At 40.8% G+C, this 23,785-nt stretch overlaps 2 protein-coding genes across 2 annotated transcripts in view; one reads left to right on the top strand and one right to left on the bottom strand.

Annotated features, from left to right (window-relative positions):
• Positions 1-5,293, top strand: part of SGPL1 (sphingosine-1-phosphate lyase 1) — a 52,576-nt gene extending 47,283 nt beyond the window's left edge. Inside the window, exons 13-14 of the mRNA XM_026681248.2 lie at positions 2,144-2,264; positions 3,273-5,293. Of these exons, the coding sequence (XP_026537033.1) occupies positions 2,144-2,264; positions 3,273-3,416 (265 nt within the window). The 3' untranslated portion in view covers positions 3,417-5,293. The remainder of the gene's footprint in view (positions 1-2,143; positions 2,265-3,272) is intronic.
• A 936-nt stretch (positions 5,294-6,229) lies between these two features.
• On the bottom strand, positions 6,230-19,046 carry PCBD1 (pterin-4 alpha-carbinolamine dehydratase 1). The gene is made up of 4 exons (XM_026681250.2): positions 18,550-19,046; positions 8,905-9,036; positions 7,625-7,705; positions 6,230-6,626 (listed from the first exon to the last, which is right to left on the bottom strand). The coding sequence occupies exons 1-4, from the start codon at positions 18,550-18,552 to the stop codon at positions 6,528-6,530; spliced, it is 315 nt and encodes a 104-aa protein (XP_026537035.1). The 5' UTR covers positions 18,553-19,046; the 3' UTR covers positions 6,230-6,527.
• Positions 19,047-23,785: the final 4,739 nt, after the last annotated feature.

Genomic DNA, 23,785 nt, shown 5'->3' with positions numbered 1-23,785 from the left:
GAAGGCCTTCCAATTCTTATTCTGCTCTGCTATTTTGTTCAATTTAAAGAATAAAATCACAGTCTTATTTTCTGTCTTGTGGGGGTAGTGGAGGGGGGGGGAGGAGTTATTTTTTTTTTTTTTTTCCCCACCCAAAAAATTTTTTTTTATTTTTTGATTTATTTTTCACAGCTGTTAAAAAATTGGCCTCTGAGCCTCCAAAGAAATTTCCTAGTTCTGGCCATATTCTTAAGACCTAAAATTAGGAAGATTGGATTAGAAAATAACTATTTAGAAGACACCCTGTCATGAGTAGCTTTCTTACTCTTCTCAGTTATATGAAAGTATATATAAATAGTTCAGTTCAGCCAAAATAATGACTAATCTGTTAGTTAGTACATTGCATCCTAGGGCTTTCTTTGCATCGTCAAAATTAGATTAGATTACTTTTTAAATTATTTTAGGTTTACAATTCTAATCGGTCATAATTTCATCTGTGAAAGGTTATTTTAAGCATGATTATTGTTATTAGCAAAAAAGAAGAAAACATGACATTTTCTCAACTACTTCACCCAAAACAAAGCAAAACAAGTCACAAGCAAACCCTGAACACATTTTGTATTGAACAACACTATCTGTTTGATTGGAGTAAGCTAACTCCAATCTTACCTAAAACAAAACCATAGTTTGCACTCAAATCTCCCTGGAGGAAAGAACTGGAAAAGCCACTTAGCTATTTCATCATTTTCCTCCAATTTTATTTAATCGCCAATACATAGGAGGTGAAGAATGCTTGCTAAATTGCCAGATAGTTACAAAACTGCTGGATGTTTTGGAGAATATAACAGTTGGGGGTTACGGGAGCTGAAATGTTTCTTTTGAACCTTAATTTGAAATGTCTGCATCTTCTTAATTATGAAGAGTATGAGACTTTGCGCTGAGTTGATCTTTGATGACACAAAATTTACACAACTTAGTTGCAAACCCCTCATGGCCCACGGGTTCAGGCCCCGTCTTAAGCAACCTGTCTTAAGTTGAAGACTTATTGAACTTGGTCTAATTTCAGTTTAAATTTAAAGTCCGTTCAATTTCAAACATATTGGAAGAGAACTGGCTTTATTTCAAGTGAGAATATTATTATTAAGAAGTTCTTGTGAATGGCTTTTGGTGTTGTGACACCTGTTGAGAATAGCCAAGAGATATTTATGATCGAAATGTATAGTAATTTCTCCAGCAGTCTGCAGCTTCTCTCTGATTTCCCCTAATTCAGTGAACACTCATCAGAACACACAAAAAGAATTTGGGTATTGTGCCTTTTTTAGTAACAGTGCTGTTAGGTCACCACTAAGAGAAAATCTTGCCCTTAAGAAATTGTTGACAAGAATTGTATCTCTCCTCCCACTTTGCCTATGTATTAGTTGGAGAATTATGAAATTTCCTTTGTGCCCAACCCTGGCTAAGACTTTAAGATGACATGAAGTGAAACAGGCTTTCCAGAAAGCTGAAATTATAGTATAATAATATAATAGGCCAATGATGTTATTATTTTAAACCTACACAGGGCCTCCTGTGTGTAATTTGCATAATAAATGCAGAAAAAAATTACCACTCCCTACAGAAAGTACACACTTAATATAGTATAGTATAGTAATAGTAATAGTATAGTATAGTATAGTATAGTTAGTATAATATAATATAATATAATATAATATAATATAATATAATATAATATAATATAATATAATATAATATAATATAATATAATATAATATAATATAATATAATATAATATAATTAATATAATATAATATAATATAATATAATATAATAATATAATATAATATAATATAATATAATATAATATAATATAATATAATATAATATAATATAATATAACATAATATAATGTAACATAATATAATGTAACATAATATAACATAATATAGGAAAGAAATATGGTAAGCAATAACTTAGTGTGTGTTCAGATGTTGCAAAAATAGGGAATTGGGACCTTCAGTCAATTTGTAATACGGATGTGATAGGCAGCTAGTGAATCAACATGATTTCTCATGCATTTTCCAGCTCTGGATAGAGTATGATCAAGAAACAAGGTTCTGATTGTGAAGAAAGGTTAACATTTTATGTTTCTCCATCTTTTTCCAAGTATTCATTTTTGCATAACGCTGCTACAAACAGAACCTGGGGTGGCTGAACAACTGCTGAAGGATGTCAGAGAGAGTGTCTCTGAGATCATGAAGAATCCAAAGGAAAAGACCACTGGCATGGTAAAGGAAATTTTACATTTTTGTTTTTCACGTTTGCTGTTATGGAAACATATAGAGACAAGACAGTGGCACTTGCAGTTGGTAGAAAGCAAATTAGAGAATAGGATTTAAACCCTAGGTGTAGCCTGAAAAATCAGATTGGAAGTTTGGGGACATTGCTAAGTTTTATACCCAAGATCCTGTAATATCTATATTTCAGCTGTTGGCCAAGTATTTTCATTTAGTTGAGGCTGGTGAGCCTGCTATATTAATTCAAAGAGATTTCAGGTCAGACTGTAATTCACACATTCCTTAATTACATCTTAATTAGTTTACTAATTAATTGCACTGCATTTATTTTAGCTTTTGTTGAATGTCTCCAATGAGTAGTAGGCTATTTTTGTTTTACTTTTGTTGAATGTCTCCAATGAGTAGTAGGCTATTGACCAGGACTAGTTAGGACACAGAATATTTCTTTGCTTAGGCATAGTTACTTGGGCTGCCCTTCCCTTCCAGGTATGAATCATAGAATTGATTAAAGAAATACATTATTTGAATACAAACTAGTTGGGGAACTTCCTTCTCTAGCATTATTTTACGTTAGCATGGAGGTCTTTCAGAGAGGTCTTATCTGGGTGCGTTACCATCTGATGCGCACTGGATGGAAATTCAATAAAGGGCTTTTTTTCAGATTCTCTCTGTGTTTTAAGCATTTCACTTGTTATTTTCTGTTACATCTTTTATGTTTCAGCTTTCTTTAGAATTTCTGTAGGTGGTCTGCCCTTACTACACAACCCCTTTATATACCTAGGCATTTGATAACTAAGACAATCTGCTCTATTTTAGTATTTTTAAAATCATTTTAATCTGCTCCTGATTTTTATATGGCTTGTGGTTGCTTATTTCATAAGCACTGGATTTTATCGTTTGGGCATTACGCAAATACAAGGAACACATTTCAGAAGCAATGTTGCGTGGAATAAATCTTAGCTGATCATTGTGTTCTGTTTTTTTTGTTTCAATTTATAGAGTGCAATCTATGGTCTGGCACAAGGCATTCCTGACAGAAACCTGGTTTCAGAAATTGCTGGTGGTTATTTGGACAGCATCTACAGCACAGATCTTGTCCCCTTGGCTGATACCCACATGAATGGTTCTCCAAGCCCCCACTGATTTTTAGTCATATATCTCAGTTGTTGGATGATGACACACTAAACAATTCAAAGGAAAGGTACTATCACTTGGAAGTGTTTCTTCTGCAAATACAGCTCACAAGGCAGCTTGATCTGTTGGCATAACATTCCCTCTTAGGTTAAACACCGGTTCAACCCCCTATCTTAGACTGGCGGTTCAGATTTGTGGAACTTCAGGAATACTCTCTCTCTTTCTGTCTTTTAACTTCTGGTAATTATTTGTATTTCTTATGACTCACGGCTGCTTCTAGTCGTCCAAGAAACAGCAGGCTTAAGGATAATATAAGTCTGTTCCATCATTGTTCATGCTCAGGTGTTTTGCACTACTTCGGTGGATACAGATCTCTTGGTTGACATTCACACTGAGCAGTGAATTCAACAGAAGGTTGCACATAAACATCCTTCACAGATAATAGGGTAAAGTCAGGGTGAGTGTTTGGTTCTCTCTTTGGGAATTTGCTCTGAAGGAGAGGAAACGGATCAAAGGAAAAAAGGAACACTTCCTTCTTTCCTTGTACCTTCGGGGTGCTTTTCCCTTTCCCTATAATGTTTTTTTTTACTGTGACCGTCTCCCCTGCCCCAAACAAGTCTTTGAGCCACGAAGATCCATGAAGGTACTTAGGATAAAACGGTTCTTCCATGTGTTAGGGGCTTTTGTCCTACTTTCTGTTTACTACAGTAGGAGAAAGCAAATTGCATTTCTTCACTGTCACTGTTCGAGAAGTTGAGCTGCTTCTTCAGCTGTTCCAGTTCCTAGTTCTGCCATTTTGTTAAGCGCCTTTATGGACTCAAGAGAACCAGTGAGACTCAGAAGGTAATTATTTGGAGGACCCAAGGCTCCTTTTCAGGCGTTGCCCTGATGTATCAGACACGTTCTCAAGATAGCACACACAAGATTTGCCTTAAATGCTGAGAGCATCTCTACTTGAGAAGCTAAGCAGATGATCCAATCCACCGATGATCACCTCCGTTATATTACTCTGAAAATAACTTCAACCTCAGGTATCATATAATCCTCCAGTGTTTCATGACGTCTCAGCTCAGTCCACCTGTAGGTAGCACTTTGCAACTGTGATGGGGATACCTATGGTCTTGAAGCTTGACTTCTAATGGGTTAGCGATACTGCTTCTATCCCGTTAGCGATACTGCTTCTATCCTTGCTTCTAGAAGGGAGCCAGTGGGCCAAATGGCAGGCACATTAACTTTTTATTCTAAGACTTGAGGTGTAACGCTAGGTTCACCAGCCTAGTTTTACAGAAGTGAATGGAGAACACTTCCATTCTGCCTTAAGTGTCCTCTATAGATAAGTAGGTACTTTGCTAGATCAGTCAAGGTCTCATTACATTCAGTCAGCAATAGTTCTCTGGGGAAAAAAAGCATATTTTAGTGGGATAGACTCATATTCCTTTCAGTTATTATTGTACAATCCTGTGTGACTTCATGAGTTCAGGGTCTATGTTTTGTGAATCTTCGGTTTAATCATGTTATCTCTTTATGGCTATCTTTCTATTTCAATTTTGAATGGAGTGAATACAAAATATTTTGAAGGTTAATTGCCTAAGACATGTATGTGTATCGACTAGTTTGAAGAGATACACAGATACGGTTTCCAAACACATTATGAAAGGAAAACTCAATTGCATCCCTCATACCTATGTAATTTAATGAACTGTTTTCATTCATGTTCTAGAACGGAATGTTAATTTTGTAAGATCTTAATTTCAGTTTAATCCTTATACATGTTCAAAACTGCTTTGTTTCAATACTTAACCCATGTATACGTTGTCATACAATCTTGTACATGTTTTCGGGTTTAAAATAAATGTTATTATCTTCCTCAAATTCCAAGTTTAAAATATTGGAAGGTAGTTTTTTCCTGTCTTAAAGAGTTTGTTTATTGGAAAGCCGACCTCACCGATCAAGTTTGCCTTAGGCACCAAGATTATTAGGACTTCATGTCTGAAATTTTTGGCAAGCTAGGGACACTGAAATGGTTAAAAAAATCAAGGTGGCAATAAAAGAGCTTATCAACATTATTTTATTGTAGTAATTTTACTTCCCTTCATGTACAACTCTCAAGAATCTTTGGAGTAATTTCAATTCTGACTGAAATCCATTATTGTACAAGGATAATGAAAGTAAAAAAGGCATGGCAGAGACACAGCTGCCATCTTGAATTTTTTGAGCCGTCTACACATGCTATTGATCCTATCACATGTGTCGGGTATGTTGACAAATGAGAACCTAATTTTCTTCTAAAAATGTTGAATGACAGAACATGCAAGTGATTTTAATTTCCTGTCTTCTGCTGTATGTTAAACTGGGTGTGGTTTTGCACTGCATGAGGGGTAAAGCTATCCTAAGGAAAAAAATAGCCATGATTTGCAATCTGTAGTATATAGATTGAGCCACAGTGGCGCAGTGGTTAGAGTGAGTACTGTAGGTTACTTTTGCTGACTGTCAGCTGCCTGCAATTTGGCACTTCAAATCCCACCAGGCTCAAGGTTGACTCAGCCTTCCTTCCTTCTGAGGTGGGTAAAATGAGGATCCAGATTGTTGGGAGCAAGAGGCTGACTCTGTAAAACCACTTAGGGCTGTAAAACATTGTGAAGCGGTATATAAGTCTAAGTGCTATTGCTTTAGGTTTCTACATCGCCAATCCAAAGTTCTGTCTACCTCAGTTTAAAAGATTAAGCAATTCCAGCATTTCCCTGTCTACCCCTTCCACGAAGTCAGGCAATACAAGAAACAGTGCGGAAGAGAAATGCACGAGGAAATAAATTTCCAATAGATTGTGTAAGGGCAGGCTTTATTAAAACTGACAACCACAGGCGACTTCTCCTGCACTTACTTAATACTGCTAAACAGGGTTACAGACTAAAGAACCCTAGAGACAGATATTGACACAAGACAGATTTATAATGGATAACAGATGAATTCACAGCACTATTGCAAGGTGTGACCCTACAGTAAGCAAATATGAAGCTTTGACCAAAAGATGGGTTCTCCCATATTAACTGAATACAGAGGCCAAGTTACGTTTGTCATGATACTTCCCAACAGGTTAAGACAAAGATGGCGGTGAGCATTTTAGGCTAGCGTGTTTGCAACTTGCTCTATAAAACTGGCCAAGTTGATGTCCCGTTCAGATAAGCCAGCACACTCATGTGTGCTTAAGGTTATATGAACCTGTAAAAAAATAAATAAATGCCCAATTAATACAGCAGTTATGAGAACATATAGCAGCATAGCTTCAAGTACCTGGAAGAGCTAAAAGATCCATTTTTAAAAGTACGGAATAATAAATGTTTTCAGTATCGTCATTCACTGCTGGCCTCAGTGCTTATCGATGAAATTTAAAACACTCTATCCCCATCAGGATTAGGGAAGTCAGTCACTTTGGTGTAGAAGATATTTTTTTTTTAAAAAAAGTTACAATTGCAATTGCTAGATTGAGCCACTACTATGATTTCCTTCCATAGCAACTGAGAGCCAATCTATAATTCACACCCCTCTCCTCTTCTTGCTGCGTTGTAAGTCTAGTAGTTGCTTAATCATATTTTATCATATCAGACTAGGTACTTCTGATAAGGCTTAAATACCCTCCCACATACACACACCACCGCTTTGCACAAAAGGTATAGGTTTGGGCACCTAGAAAGGCACAAAACACTATGGATTTAATGGGCTTGTGCAACAATTGGCTTATATAGTTAATATAACTTTATCTAAGCTTGAACAGAGATCCAGTTTGGGGTTGCGATAAAACATTAGAAGTTGGGGAGACCAGAACCAAGTGAGTGACTTGGAGCTAGTCTTTCTCTTTCAGACCTAGGAAGAAGGCAGTGGAAAACTTCCAAACAATCATTATCATCTCCATTTAATGACCCCATAATCCCTTGCAAGGTGGAGTCTGGGCAATGAATGGAGCAAGCAGAGTGTTTTAATGGCCAGATGCCCTTCCTGTCACCAATGCAGAGTTTTGTTCAGCAGACATATTCTCAGTGTGCCCAAGGAGAAATATCTGCTTTTACCTAGGATTGAACTCACAGCCTCCTGATTGTGAGGCGAGAGCTCCACTTCTAGGCCACTGCACCACTCTACTCCCAAACAAATATTACCAAGAAAAGTGCAAGAATCATTCAAAGACAAAAAAAAAAGGGCTTGAACAACTCTTTTTCTCTTACTTTGTTGTAAACATTAAACCATTCGGGATGATGATCCAGTTTTTCTGCTTGCAGAGCTACTCTGGTCATAAATCCAAAGGCCTGTTTGAAAGATGAAAGAAGGTTTTAGAAAAAGACCAGCAAAGAAGGGAAACTTCCAAACAGGCTCCACTAATAAGACCTATAATTACAACTGAAAGGTACACTGCACAAATCACACAATTAAGAGCCTATCGGTATACCTGAGTTAACTCTCCCAAGGACAGCATTTAGTTTATCGAGTTTGTGCAAAAATGCAGAATGAGACAGATTTAAGATTAAATAAAGCCCCCAGCTTACATGGCCATTGATGTGGGGGGCTGGGAATTGTAGTTCAGGAACATGTGCAATTCTGCAAGAGTGCTACTTTATTGTCAGAGTACAACATATGTACAATGAGATTGGCTGAGCCTCCCTTCGTGCAGGATTAGGATCGTAATTGGTATTGGGAGGAGTTCAATACTTTTATCTACCATCTCCAAAGGAAAAGTCATGGTATGAATGGGATTATTACATCCCTCCTTGTCAGGAAAAGGCCTCTAATGGGGGCAAACCAACAAGCGATGGGACTGCCAGACATAAGCAGATGTTTGAGTTGGTCTTTTCCTGACAAGCATGGAAGAAAAAAGGAAAATCCATGCACCTTTCTTGATTCTAAGCACTGGTATCCTCTCCCACGTTTTGCGATGGAGTGGAAAAATAATTAGGGCTGGACCTGAGGCTATTCGCTTTTGCATCCAAGGAACATTCAGACAGCAAATGCAGTTGGATTTCAGAGCCACTGTTTGCAGCTCCTGTCTCTGCAAGGCTATTGTAGCACCAACAGGTAGTTCTATGTTCCTTTTTCTCTATTGCACTAAGACCAAAGCAATCTTGGTATCCCACATAAAGAATGTCTATGCAGATTCTCAATCATCCAGGTCATGGTTATCCCAAAAGCGTTCTGAAGATGTTTCTTGGATGAGAAGCCAAACTTTTTCAAACCAAAAAAAATCAAGAAAACCTAGTTGCCTTTTGAAAAAAGCACCTTTATAAAGTGCTTCATAAAGAGAAGCACCTGGCAAGTATTAATCCACTTAGACATGTTAAGAGTTGCAACACTGCAGGGTTAGGAACTGAGCATCTTTGCAGATTGCTGTGTCCTTGGGAAGGATTTGCATCTTAGCTGAACCAGTGAAGAACGGCATGCTTGGTCACTGTTCCCAACACATATGCATAAGCCTGATTTTCTCAAAATAAAATATGGATAAGTGCTTTTGTACCCGATTAAAGTCCTTGAAATGGAACTCCTTGTAGATAGCATCTCTGCCTTCCACCTCATTCCATCCTACTGCTCTGAGATTTGGCAGGAGCTGTTCTCTTTCTTCGCTGCTCAGTTGGTGAGCTTTTCCTGCCTAGGAGAAAATGGAGAAAGCATCTGCAACAAACATCTAGATAAACTTATCTCTAAGCATGAACCTCTACAAAGAAGCTATTTTCAGATGAATCTAGAGCATATCAGGTTTTTTAAAAAATTCTTCAGGAATCAATCTCATGAACAGCTACTTCGAGAAATAAGCTTAATGCTCACCAATGTTCCTTGACTGGCTTGGGGAGAGGATGGGAGATGTAGTCCCACACACAGAGAAGCACAAGTTGGGGAAAAGCTGGTACACACAGTGCTGAACACATGCATGTTGTACATGCTTTGATGCAACAGACATCCTGGCCTGATTTTGTTGCATCCAACTCTTGTTTAAGGTAAATGCAGGTTGTGGCGAACTTCAGCACATTAAAGTGGTGTGTTCCTTTGCTGACATGACCCAAACTGTTAGATTCCTATTTAGGTGGAACGCATGTCCCATTTTGCTTAGGTATCCTTGTGTTATTCTTCATTATAAGATTTATTATAAGCAGAAAATAAGGAGCTTCTATTTTGGGGAAGAATATATCCAAGAAGGTTTGTATTAGTACTAAAACCATCCTATAATTTACAGTCCTTTATTGGAAGCAGTTAATATGTGCTAAACCACCTTGTGTGCTAATATGTGCTAAACCACCCAGGGCGTGGTACAAAAGCAACAAAGCCACAAAGTAAGTAAAGTCCCTTTTAATTCCTCCAACTTGGCCTCCAATGTCCAGTTATCATCGGCTGGAGAAAAAAACTCTCCCAAGAACAGTTTTTTAAAGGGAAGAAATTTAGTCCGAACCAAAAGTACATATAAATTATAAATAAAAACCAACACAAACCATGCTGCAGCAATTAATGAGACAGGGCAGGATAAGGAATTGCAGAACTCAAAAGATAACGAAACACACACAGTTGGGAGGACACCAGAAAACCCAGATAGGACTTGACAAACAAAGATAATGCACGCTTTGCTTCCAGCAAGGTTCTGTGCGCAAACACCCTCTTTATCCTGTTTCCCCAGCTGCAGCAAATGAAGGGAATCAGAGCTTTTTTCTGCCCCATAACCCACGTTGCTCTCTTATCCATTTCTCCCTGCGTGCCCTAGGATGCAGAGGGGGTGGGCCTGGGTCTTCCTCTGAATGCCCAGCCGGACTGTGCCCTTCCCCAGTTTCCTCCCCAGCCACTGGAGCCACACTCCCAACTCCCTGTCAGCTGTTCAACTTCCCCCTCAGAATCAGATTCCAACAGGGGCATGATACCTCGTTAGGGGTCTCTTCATGGCATAAACACTGCCACTAATTTGATGCCAAATAGGTCATTCAACACAGGTTTCGACTTGCTATTACAGTTGCAACCAGAATTTCGGCTGCTAAGCATGGTAGCTCTTAAAGAGAATCACATCCAATTTTATGACCTTTTTTTGCTGTTAAGTGAATCATGCAGTCATTAGCGAATCCAGCGTCCCCCATTGAGTTTGCTTGCCAGAAGCCAGCTGAGAAGGTCCCAAGTTGGGGATCACATGATCCCAGACTGATAAATATATGCTGGTCGTCAACCACTCCAATGTTCTTCACTTGACTGTGAGGATGCTCCCAACAGTCTTAAGGGCAAGCAATGGTTATGAGTCATTTTTTTCCAGTGCTGTTGTAACTTTGAATGGCTGCTTAACAAATGGTTGTAAGTCAAGGACTACCTACCTGTAGAATGTTTAAAGTTGCCATGCAGCAAAAAAAAAACAAAAAAAAAACCCAACACCATCAACTAGTCATTTTTATTGCTCAATTCTATCTACAGAGATAACCTTTATGGCCCTGCTAAATTCTAACTCAGAACCCCATGATGAATAGCTATGATAATTTACACTGATAATTTTACACCGTTTGGAAGTTGGCTGCAATGGACTTGGATGTTAAATAAAACCTTTATTAAAAGCAGAGTGAACTTTCCAGAGAAATGGTTAACTAGAAGACACCTACGTTTATATAAAATGGAGAAATCAAACCTTAATAAGCAACTTCTTTCTTAGTTAATGGTTAATGGCTATTATTGCATCATTAATCCCCGTCCTTTAAACTTCTGTGGATATTGGGAGGAGCACATGGTCACAAATAGGAGCATGCCAACAGCTCCTACCGGTTTCATACTGTCAGCTGGAAGGACAATTGGGCAACAGTTCTGGAAACTTTTTGATGAATGCTAATGCAAAGTAAAGAAAATGAAATCGAAGGGAGAATAATTCGGTCTGGATCCAAACACAACATTTTGTGACTTTCTTCCCTGAGGATTCCGGAGCTGAGAATCTCCAGCTGAAAAGATTTTATTCCCATCTTGGTCTTTGTAGCTGGCATAGATTCATTCTACTATAACCCACCTAGCAAAGTAATTGTGTACGTGCATACAAAACTACATTATATTACAGGTAGTCGTCAACTTGCAATGGTCATTGAAGGACCGTTCGAAGTTGCAACGGCACTGGAAAAAGTGACTTAAGGCTATTTTTCACACTTACGACCACAGCAGCAGCTCCCATGGTCATGTGGATGCTTGACAACCACTTCATATTTATGACAGTTGCTGTGTCCCAAAAGGGTCATGTAATCCCCTTTTGCAACCTTCTGACAAGCAAAGTCAACGGGGAAGCGGGATTCACTTAGCAACCGTGTTACTAATTTAACAACTGAAATGATTCACTTAACAAATGTGACAAGTCATAAAATGAGGCAAAACTCACGTAACAAATTTCTCACTCAGCAACGTAAATTTTGGGCTGAATTGTGGCCGTATGTTGAGGACTACCTGTGTATCATATCAATTATATAACACTATGTTATATTTTTTATTTTTTATTTTATTTTATTTGGTTTGTCAATTGCTTACAAGATAAGAGGGATAAGTAAAAACATAGTTATGAATACATGGATACATATAAGAAAAATAAAAGAAACAATAGGACAGGGACAGTAGGCACATTGGTGCGCTTATGCACGCCCCCTACAGACCTCTTAGGAAAGGGGTGAGGTCAAGAGTAGAAAGTCTAAGGTTAAAGTTTTTGGGGTTTGAGGAAGAAACCACAGAGTCAGGTAAAGTATTCCAGACATTGACCACTCTGTTGCTGAAGTTGTATTTCCTGCAATCAAGTTTGGTGCGGTTTACCTTGAGTTTGTATCTATTGTGCGCTCTTGTATTGTTATGGTTGAAACTGAAGTATTCATTGACAGGTAGGACATTGCATTGTATGATTTTATATACTAAGATTGGACTGAAGGTGGCATAGTTCTAGATTTTCTGGGTCTAGAATTTCAAGTCTGGTGGCATAAGGTATGACATTTAATATACTTCATACAACACAAATATGGTTTCAAAGTGATAGTAAGACACCAATAAGCATTTGGAACATCTGCAGACTGCTTGATTTAGAGCTGGGGTGTCAAACTCAAGGCCCAGAGGCCGTGGGGGAGCTCTGGAAATAGCAAAGGACTGGCCCATGGTGCCTCTGCCGGCAAAAACGTGGCCCTCCCAAGCTCCATTTTTGCTGCCAGAGGGTTGCAGGAGGCTGTCCCAGCCGAAAACGGAGCTCAGCAGCTCATTTTCTGCGGCAGAGTGCTCGGGCCACCACAGGCACGCCCCTGCGACATGAGTGATGTCAAGCTGGCCACGCCCACCCCAGGCCCTGAGGTCAAACAGGAGTTTGACACTCCTGATTTAGAGGAATGCGTAATTCTAGTGAAGAAGCTACGTTCACAATTCTGGAAGAAGGCCTCGACCGAATCTTTCATTGATTTTATAGTGTCCTAGAAAATATCCTGGGAGTTCCCCAGAAGAATTCCTTGCATGTTTCTCTGAAAACCCTCACTTTCATTGTTCTTAATGGATGCCACATGCAGCACTTCAGCAAATTGAAACCCGTACTGAGTAAACACTGCACAGCACAATAAACCTCCAGCCGCTGCCCTTTTACTGAGATCACCTGATAAACGTGTTCCTGGTATCTTAGCGACAGCTGATAAGGCTTTTAGAGAAAGAGACAGACAAGGTTTATGTCCGTCAGTGATTTCAACCCACGCTTTTATTATTGGATAACTAAAAGCGAGGCAATTGGCGGGGGAGGGGGGGGAATGGAGAGTTAATATTATAAGAATGGATTTCAGACAATCGTGCTCAGAATAAGATTGAAGTCAATGCCTTCAAGATATCACATAACTATCTGGTCATCTATCTTTGCACATATTAAATGCAGCAGATTTTTCTCGACTTAGCTTTGGTTAAATCCGTTGTATTAGGGGTTATTTTTGTAATCAATTATTTTATTATTATTCATTTTATAAATTTTCATTCATAAACATTTTTGAATAACAGTGCATTGGCAGAGCATTATTTACAAATAAAACACAACCAACATACGTTTGTAATAAATGTCAACATACAAACTAATAGCAATAGCAATGGTACTAATAGCAATAACAGTACTAATAGTATAACCAAAAGAGTTGATTGGTTTCTTCTTATGTTAGGTTAATTACATTTTTTCTCAATTACTACATTTATATTTATCTACCTCTTTCTTACTTTCTCTACTTTCTACTTCTTTTCTCTATCCCTTCATAAAATGTATTCCATATGTCTGAATCATCTTTGTCTTTAATTTTTAAAGTTAATCTATCCATTTCAGCCCAAATTTTCCTAATTACAACCTCATCTGGTAGAGTATTCATATTTTTCCAGTATTTAACATGATCAAGATGGGATAAATTAGGAATAATAATAATAATAGCAAAAACCACCTTGATTTAAAAAAAATTTTGCAGACTACAGGAACCAGGAGCATGAGGACACAGATGAACCCCCAAGTGCTTCAATGACCCTCTAGAACAGGGGTCCCCAAACTTGGCAACTTTAAGACTTGTGGACTTCAACTTCAAGTTTGGAGCCCTCTGCTCTAAAAGGATGCAAATGACCAGCTGTCTGCAAGGAATATAAATCCTTCCACTCCCCACTATCCTGTCAGAGCTGAAGAAGCTTCTTGGATGAGAAGCGAAACGTTTTCAAAAGAAAAAAACAACAAGAAAGTCCAGTTGCTTCTTGGAAAAAAGCACCTTTGGGACAACCATGACTTGGAGAACTGAGAATCACCACAGGCCTTGATTTAAAAGTTTCCTTTTGAGACGAACAAGCTTTCCATACCACACAAAGAAGTGATTATTCTAAAGGGACGGGTTCCGGGTTCATTCAAGGCAGTCACCCTAGATCAGGGGTGTCAAACTCGATTTCATTGAGGGCCGCATCAGGGTTGTGTTTGAGCTCGGGGGTGGGGGCAGGGGGAGCGTAGCCAGCTTGATGTCACTTGTGCCGGGGGCACCTGTGAAGGCCTGAGCACTCTACCAGCAAAAATGGGCTTCCGAGCTCTGTTTTCCCTGGCAGAGGATTACAGGAGGCCGTCGTAGCCGAGGAGCTCCATTTTCACCGGCAGAGGCATTGCAGGCTGGTCCTTCGCGGTTTCCAAGGTGGTCCCGTGGGCCAGATCTAAGCACCCCACAGGCCAGATCCGGGGCCCCGGGCCTTGAGTTTGACACCCCTGCCCTAGATAGTTATAGGACCAACATATCTTTTATACTCAGTGTCTACCAAGGACCAAATTGCACTGGCTGTGCTGGCTGTTGAAGTCTAAGGCAGAGTTGCCCAATGTTTCCAGCTTTCTGGACTGGTGCAGGGGGAGGGGCTGGTTCTGCACGAGCGGTCGGCAAGTGTGTGTGTGTGCGTGTGCAGCTCTATTTGCTGCTTGCACAAGTGAGGATGCGTATGTGTGCTCGCACTCTCGCCAGCTGTTTCTGCAGCCTGGTTGCAAACCCCTCACAGCCCTCTAGTGCAGTGGTGGCTAACCTTTTTGGGCTCCTGTGCCAAAAATTGTTCACGCACTTGCACGCTCGCTCGTGCCAGCACCCAGAAGGCAATGGGCGCTCCCCCATGCCCCCTATGGATGTGCATGCAATCCCCACCCCACACCCAACCCTTACCTGCACTGCGCCTCACAGCTGATTTTCGGCCAATTTGAGGCCTTTTTCGGCCTCCCAGAGGCTTGAAGAAGGTTTCTGCAGGCTTTGCAGGCCGAAAACTAGGCCCATTTCGTCGCTTCCAGTATTTCCGGAAAAACAGGAAGTGATGAAATGGGTCTAGTTTTTGGCCTGCAGAAGCCTTCCTCAAGCCTCTGGGAGACTGAAAAAAGCCTTAAACTGACTGAAAAATCAGCTGTGAGGCAGGCATATGCACAGTGAGGTAAGTTTGCCTGCAGTTTGCGTGCTGACACAAATGGCTCTGTGTGTGCCACCTGTGGCACGCGTGCCATAGGTTCACCATCACAGCTCTAGTGGGTTGCATGCAGCCCAGAGTTTGGGGACCCCTGGTCTACGATACCTGGAAGGCACCACCAAGTCTGATTATAAACATAGACTAGGAACAGAAACCATGCACCTTCAATGGGTAAAGTTCCCATCCTGGACTGCTAAGCTAACTGGTGTAATCAGATTTCTACAAACCTCAGTTTGGCAAAAGACAGTATAGGGTTTCCTGCTTGAGCAGGAGGTTGGACTGGAAGACCTCTAGGGTCCCTTCTGACTCAGTTATTCTCTTATTCCACCCAAGACTGTCCCACAATTCTCCATACAGCACTAATAATGACTGGAATTCCATGTCTCTTCTTTTGTCTTTTCTTCTGGGACATGAAGGATTTTCTGGCTGGTATAATTCTTGCTTGCCTAGCCCACCATCCTTTGAGAAGTCTACATCCTTGTCACCAGGTTGCCAATCCCTGATCCCAGCAATGTACTTAATTGCATTTGATTTGTGTGGGGTCCAAAGTGAGAAGGATTTTGCTTTTGTTTGCAGATTCAAAGTTCATCACAAAACTGCTTTGCGCCAGCTGCTAATAGCCACAACCTTATTTTATCCCCCACCAATCCAATCCAGCTGCATTTCCCTGGTTAAGATTTCAATTTTTTTAGGGTGTGTGTGTGTGTGTGTGGAGAAACAAGTCTGAAACATTTCACCATATGTGCCTTTGATTACAACACATGCCACTCAATATTGCACAGATGTTTAAAAGAACACGTGCAACCAATTACAGCAAGCTGCAGGGGAAAAAAAAGTGAAGCAGAGAAGAGACCAGTTCAAGACCGGATAGTTTTTGTTTTTGTAGGTTCCAGACTTGAGAGAAAAGCAACAAAGGCCCAGAACATCTGGTCTTGCATCCAGGAGAAAACAACTGGAAATTGACCCTAAGTATAGCAACTCCTTTCTGGCTTCAGAAGGAGCAGCATTAACGTTACCCATCTCCCTTATACTCTTTAGGTCTGAACATATCTCTGTGCCTCCTCCTCCTCCTCTCCTCTTCCTCTTCTTCTCCCCTCCCCCCTCCCCAATCCTAGAAAACAGCTGGTTCTTCCTGGAAGCTTTGCAATAAAAGTTCCAAAGGTGCATTTTTTTTTCTTCAAGAGTCAACTGGGCGTTCTTTTTTCTTTTGAAGAAGTTTCATTTTTCATCTTAGAAACTTCTTCAACTCTGACAGGATGGTGATTAATGGGAGGATTTATACTTCTTGCGGACAGCTGATCATTTGCATCCTTTTAGTGAGTGGTTGAGGCCACCTGGGGGCTTATCTACGTCCTCAGGGTCACCCTGAGCAGTGCAAATGGCTTTGGAGTCTTCTTGAAACTACTGAAAGGACCGTGTGGTAAACTGGAGATAGATGATGTCGTATCCCAGCCCTTCTGTTGAGAGAGGCTGTTCAGTTTGGTCATAGAGAGCCTCTTTGACTCCTCTTTCAAACCAGCTGTCCTCTGTGTGCAAAATGTGGACTTTGCTTGTCTTAGAAAGAGTGGCCTTTTGTCTTTCAAATGCGGTCCATCTGCAAGTGTATAAATCCGTGATGGTGAACCTGTGGCACATGGGTCACAAGTGGCACGCAGAGCCATTTGTGCCGGCACGTGAGCCGCAGGCAAATTTACCTCACTGTGCATGCGCATGCCTCCCAGTTGATTTTTGGCTGGTTTGAGGCCTTTTTTTGGTCTCCCAGAGGCTTGAATACCCAGAGGTATTTCTGGAAATACCAGAAGTGATGAAACGGGCCTATTTTTTGGCCTGCAAAGGCTTTCCTCAATCCTCTGGGAGGCCAAAAAAGGCTTCAAACAGGCTGAAAATCAGCTGGGAGGCACAGTGCAGCTAAGGGGACAGTGGCGGGGGGGGAATTGTGTATGCATGTGCAGGGAGCATGGGGGGCCATGCGCACATTGCCTTCTGGGTGCTGGCACGCAAGCGCGCGCACAATTTTTGGCACAGGAGCCCAAAAAGGTTAGCCACCACTGGTATAAATCCTTCCATTCCCCACCACATCCAGTCAGAGCTAAACAAGCTTCTTGGATGAGAAGCAAAACATTTTCAAAGACAAACCCAGAAAGCCCAGTTACCTCTTGGGGAAAAAAAACCAACCCAAAATTCTAGACCTAGAAAACTTAGAACTACGCCGCCTTCGGTCCGATCTAAATATGGTATATAAAATCATACATTGCAATGTCCTACCTGTCAATTACCTTCAGCTTCAACCATAACAACACAAGAGCAAACAATAGATACAAACTCAAGGTTAACCGCACCAAACTTGATTACAGGAAATACGACTGCAGCAATAGAGTGGTCAATGTCTGGAATTCTACCTGACTCTGTGGTTTTTTCCCCCAAACCCCAAAAACTTTAACCTTAGACTGTCTACTCTTGACCTCACCCCTTTCCTAAGAGGTTTGAAGGGGGTGTGCATCAGCGCACCAACGTGCCTACCGTCCCTGTCCTATTGTTTCTTTTTATTTTTATTCCTATCCATTTCATGTATTCAGAACCATGTTTATACTTATACCTGTTATCTTATAATCGCTTGACAAAATAAAATAAAATAAAATAAAATAAATAAATAAACAAAACACCTTTTGGACACCCATGATCTGGATGACCGAGAATCTCCATGGATCCTTTGCCATTAAAAACAACAACAACAACAACTCATCTAGACCTACCTGTCAAATTAATCTCCTTGGCTGCGTTTTGTTAAGACGCCTCCCGGTGCGTTTCCCACACTTGCTACTCCGTCTGCCCTCCCTCCCTCCCGTCCCGAATAAGGTCGTAGTTGGGAGATGCGCCGCTCTTCCAAGAGACCTGGCGAAGCGTATGCAAGCGAGAGATGGAGACAGGTGGACAAATCATAGAAAATAGAGATGGGTAGAGACAGACAGTGGACAGACAGATGGATAGGCGCACGCAACCGGCGCAAACTCGATCTCGGCCACTTTCCCTTTCGCCGGGCTGAGTTCGGATTAAGAATTAACCGTGAGCTACCAAGATTTCCCCCCCACCCGCCCAACACCCCCATCTCAGCGCCAATGCCTCTCCCTAGCCGGAGGGGGGGGGCGGCGGCTTGCAACTTTCTCTGCCCCCCTCCCTCCCCCCGCAGCACCGCCAAGGGCTCCTCGGGACTCACCATGGCTGGCAAATCGCGGAGCGCAAAAGAAGCGTTGATTTCCAGCGCAACTCCGGAGGCGGAGGGGCGCGGCCTCGGACCAGTGCGGTGGAGCGGAGGGAGGGAGGGGGCGTGTCGGAGGGCTCCTGGACGGTCCCTCTGGAAGAAGAGAGGCCGAACACGGGTGGGTGGGTGTGCGCTGAAATGAGAGTCTCGGAGGTGGGGTGGCTTCTCGGACGTCTGGCCGCTGAGGCTCCCAGCCGCCTCTCTGCCTGGGGAAGGAAAGGATCTTGCAATCCCGAGGGATCTCGGGAAGATCAAAAGCGATCTGGGTTTTCCTCCCGCGGGCTGCTGTTGCTGCTGTTGCTGTTGCTGTTGCTGCTGTTGCTTCTTCTTCTTCTTCTTCTTCTTCTTCTTCTTCTTCTTCTTCTTCTTCTTCTTCTTCTTCTTCTTCTTCTTCTTCTTCTTCTTCTTCTTCTTCTTCTTCTTCTTCTTCTTCTTCTTCTTCTTCTTCTTCCTCTTCCTCCTCCACAAAAACGAAATACACCTACGAATGAGCCAATTACGATTTTACTCAGTGAAAAAGACACACAATAGGAAAGGTAGCGAATTCAACAATTCTGCGAATTCAACAATTCTGCGATTTGTCTTTGTTGTTTGTTGTTGTTGCAACAGTTGCTTGTTTTGTCCTCATTTTCTTCCAGGCTTGAAGAGGGAGTTGGTAGTTAAAAGGGTCAAGCTAGGAATCGCCTTGGGCACGAAGCCAACTGGGTGACCCTGGACCCTGAACCCAGAAGGATATTTCTTCCAACAGTCATGCTGGCCAGATGACCAGAGAAATTGCCTTCAGACAATTTTGTCTCCCTTGGCTAAGAAACGGAGATGGGCACTGCCCTCTAGAGTCAGACACGGCTGGACAGGATAAACTTTTACCTAGTTAACCTTGTCATGCCAACTAAAGGAATCATGCAATTAAAAACGAAGTAGGTATTTTGAGCCAAATGGCTTTAGAATTGATTTCCCAGGAAGACAAAAATTTTTGCATTAATTGTTGAGGAAGCCAAGGAATTGTCTGTGCAGGAATATCAGTTGTTCTCCATTGTTGCTACAGTGGGAATATGTTTCACCAATTTGTCCCCCCAGTTACTGTTTAATTTATGAGTTTTATAAAGGACATCTTAGCGCCTATTGTGGCACCAATACAAAAACCTGCGTAGCGCAAACCAGGGATGGTGGCAATGAGTGCAACCCTAAGTGGCACAGTACTGCAAGCAAAGTGGCGAGAGAAACTCTGCTTATTGTTACCGCCAAGGCTTGAATGTGATAAGTTGATACCCTGTTTCTCCAACAATACGGCCTCCCCCAATAGGAAGTCCCAGCATGTTTTATAGGCATGAAATGAAATTAAGCCCCTCCCCCCAAATTAAGGCCTATATTAAAACATACGAAATGGGGGGGAATGGTGGGGGGGCTTGCCGTTAGGAAGTACTTTTGTTGCACACCTGGATATGGTGCTGCCTGCGTTGACCCCAATACAAAGTGCCCCACCAACGCCGAGGTCAACATCCAAGCCGTTGCTGCCCACCCGCCCAAAGATGCAAGGGGGGGAGGAATTAAGTCACCACCGAAAAGACAGCCTAGCCATTTTTTCGGGGCTAAAAAAAAAAAAAAAAAGATCCAGCCTTATTATATGAGAAACACGGTAGTTGTAAAAACTTAGATCTCTTTAACAAGTCTATGTGTTTTCGTCAAGTTCCTTTGTGTATTTATGTTTCACTGAATTGTAAGAAGAAAATGGGAACACAAATTATTGAAAAATTGTGTCAGACACCCATTGGGTATGTCAGACAGCATTATGTTGAGTTGTTGAAATCAACACCTTGAGTAGTTTTACCATCCCTGAATATAATCAGCGAACTCTTGAGGCTCTGTTTTGTTTTAGGGAAGTGCTTCTTGAATTTAAAATAGTATCAGATCATGGTGTGGCTCAAGTTTGTTTTCTTATGAACTCTTTGACAAATTGGAAGATCTGAGGGACCATGAGAAGAATTTTAACAGAATTATGACTGATAACAAGGCTACTGAAGAAGAACTTTCCAGCAACCTGCACAGAAATGAGAATTTGCTGTATATTCCCCAAATTTCCAAGCTATGCTACGACTGAGCTCAATTTTTGGAAATGTTTTCCAAAAAACATTTTAAAGTCAAAGTTCTATTTGTGATTCAGTAAACACTAAGCACTCAACATTCAGTAAACTTAAATGATGATTTGCAGACAAAGCCCACACCAAATGAAAATGTATTTTTAGACTTTGAATTAGTTCTTGATCATGGCAATGTAAAGATTGGCCAGATGAATTCTATTTACCGTATTTGCTGGCGTATAAGACGACTTTTTTGCCCTGAAAAACATGCCTCCAATTGGGGGGGTCATCTTATATGAATCTCGTGAATAAAATACCTGAATTTCTCATCCTACTAAATATGGCTAACTTCGACATTATATTTGTCTGTGAAACATGGCTCAATGCATCTCTCCCCGACTCCATTACCACAGTAAGAGACTATCATGTTTACCGATCAGATCGTGAAAATCGTCGAGGAGGTGGTGTTGCTATCTTCTATAAAAAATCCTTACATCTAAAAAATATCCAAGTTACCCAGGAGCTTGCTCTTCCTGAGACCATCATCTGTGAACTATCCTTAAATATCACAATTCGATTCTTACTATGTTACAGAGCACCTGATTATGACATCGAACATGTAAACAATCTAAATACATTACTAACATGGGCTGCATCCTGCCCATACCCTTTTATCTTTCTTGGTGATTTCAATCTACCTCATATTGACTGGACCCTAAATGATTGTACAACTGAAATCATACACACAACCTTCTACAATGCTATTACAAATCTGGGACTGGAACAACTAGTAACCAACAACACTAGACTAAACAACTGCCTCGATCTCATCTTCTGCAATAGTTTGAATTTAATTTACGGATTACAAACTAAAGAACCCTTTTCCAGCAGTGACCACAATATGATTGACTTTTGTCTCAACATACGTCCACACAAAAATCACCACAATGATGTAATCCCCAATTGTAACTTCAAAAAAGGCAACTATGATCTTATAGACAACAATCTCTCATCCCTTGATTGGCAATCTCTATTCACTGGATGCAATACTGTTGAAGACCATTACAACATATTTTTACTTGAAGTCAAAAGAGTCATCAAACTATATGTACCAACAACAACTCCCAAAACAAAACAAAAAAGCAGATTACCCATAACAATAAGGAAACTTCAATCCAAAAAGAGATCACTCTGGCGGAAAAACAAATCTGGTCACGTTGCCAATTTCAAAAGCCGTTACAAAAATTTATGCCACCAGATAAAGACTGAATGCACCAATTATCACATTAAACAAGAGGAAAACCTTCTAAGCACCAATTCCACCCGTGCTTTTTACAATTTTGTAAACAACAAACTAAAAGACTCAAGGTCCATCCCTCCCTTGATAGGACCTGATGGTAAAGTCTGCAACGACGACACCATTAAAGCCAACATCTTTAACACATTCTTTGGCCTCAGTATTTGTAAACAGCAATGGATCATGCCCAGTATTTCCTAGCCGTACCACAGATAACAACAATGATCTAATACATATCGATTTCACAGAAGACAATGTTGAAAAAGCACTACGCAATCTAAAACCATCTCTATCTATTGGACCGGATGGAATATGTGCCTACTTCTTAAAAAAGCTATCCACTGCCATAGCCAAACCTCTAAGCATAATCTTTGAAAAATCTTTCAGGACCAGCTCCTTGCCTAACCTATGGTCACAAGCCACAGTCATCCCCATCTTCAAAAAGGGAGACCCAAGCCTAGTTGAAAATTACAGGCCAATCTCCTTATGCTGCATCACCTGTAAAGTCATGGAATCAATTATTAACCAATCCATCATCCTCCACTTAGAGACAAATAACCTACTCTCCAATAAACAATTTGGTTTAAAAAAAAAACTATCCTGTAATCTGCAACTCTTACACTGCAAAAACATATGGACGACACAACTCGACCAGGGCAAAGCAATAGACGCAATCTACATAGACTTCTGTAAAGCCTTTGATTCAGTGGTACACGACAAACTACTCCTAAAAATAAAATCCTATGGTATCTCTGGACAACTGAATAACTGGATAGAAGCATTCCTGTCAAACAGACAACAAATGGTCAAAATTGGGAGCGTCCTATCAAATTCAGTACCTGTCAATAGTGGTGTCCCCAAGGCAGTGTTCTAGGACCAACTCTCTTCATACTCTACATAAATGACCTCTGTGATCATATTAAGAGCAATTGCGTTCTCTTCGCTGATGATGTAAAGCTGTTCAATACCACAGACAATACTGCTACCCTACAAAAAGATCTTGACTATGTATCAGAATGGTCAAACAAATGGCAACTTCAAATCTCAACAAATAAATGCTCTGTCTTACATATTGGCAAAAAAATCAGAAAATAAAATACAAGCTGAATAGTCAAGATCTTGTTGATGACCCAAGCTCTGTAAAGGACCTTGGAATACTCACCTCTAATGATCTAAGTGCTAGAGCCCACTGCAACTACATAGCCAAAAAGGCATTAAGAGTTGTTAACCTAATTCTACGTAGCTTTTTCTCTGGTAATATCACACTACTAACCAGAGCATACAAAACATTTGCTAGACCAATACTCGAATACAGTTCATCAGTCTGGAACCCACATTACGTATCTGATATTAGCACAATTGAGAAAGTCCAGAAATATTTCACAAGAAGAGTTCTCCACTCCTCTACTCGTTGTAGAATACCTTATGCCACCAGACTTGAAATTCTAGAACTAGAAAACCTTGAACTACGCCGTCTTCGGTCTGATTTAAGCATGGTATATAAAATCATACATTGCAATGTCCTACCTGTCAATGAATACTTCAGCTTCAACCATAACAACACAAGAGCACACAATAGATACAAACTCAATGTTAACCGCACCAAACTTGATTGCAGGAAATATGACTTCAGCAATAGAGTGGTCAATGTCTGGAATACTCTACCCGACTCTGTAGTTTCTTCCCCAAACCCCAAAAACTTTAACCTTAGACTGTCTACTATTGACCTCACCCCTTTCCTAAGAGGTCTGTAGGGGGCGTGCATAAGCGCACCAACGTGCCTACCGTCCCTGTCCTATTGTTTCTCTTATTCTTC

This window comes from Notechis scutatus, chromosome 4, assembly GCF_049901735.1.
Source record: "Notechis scutatus isolate UNSWTSFEM ecotype Mainland chromosome 4, rNotScu1.2, whole genome shotgun sequence".
Lineage (NCBI taxonomy): Eukaryota > Metazoa > Chordata > Lepidosauria > Squamata > Elapidae > Notechis > Notechis scutatus.
This window is presented reverse-complemented; position numbering and strand designations above follow the sequence as displayed.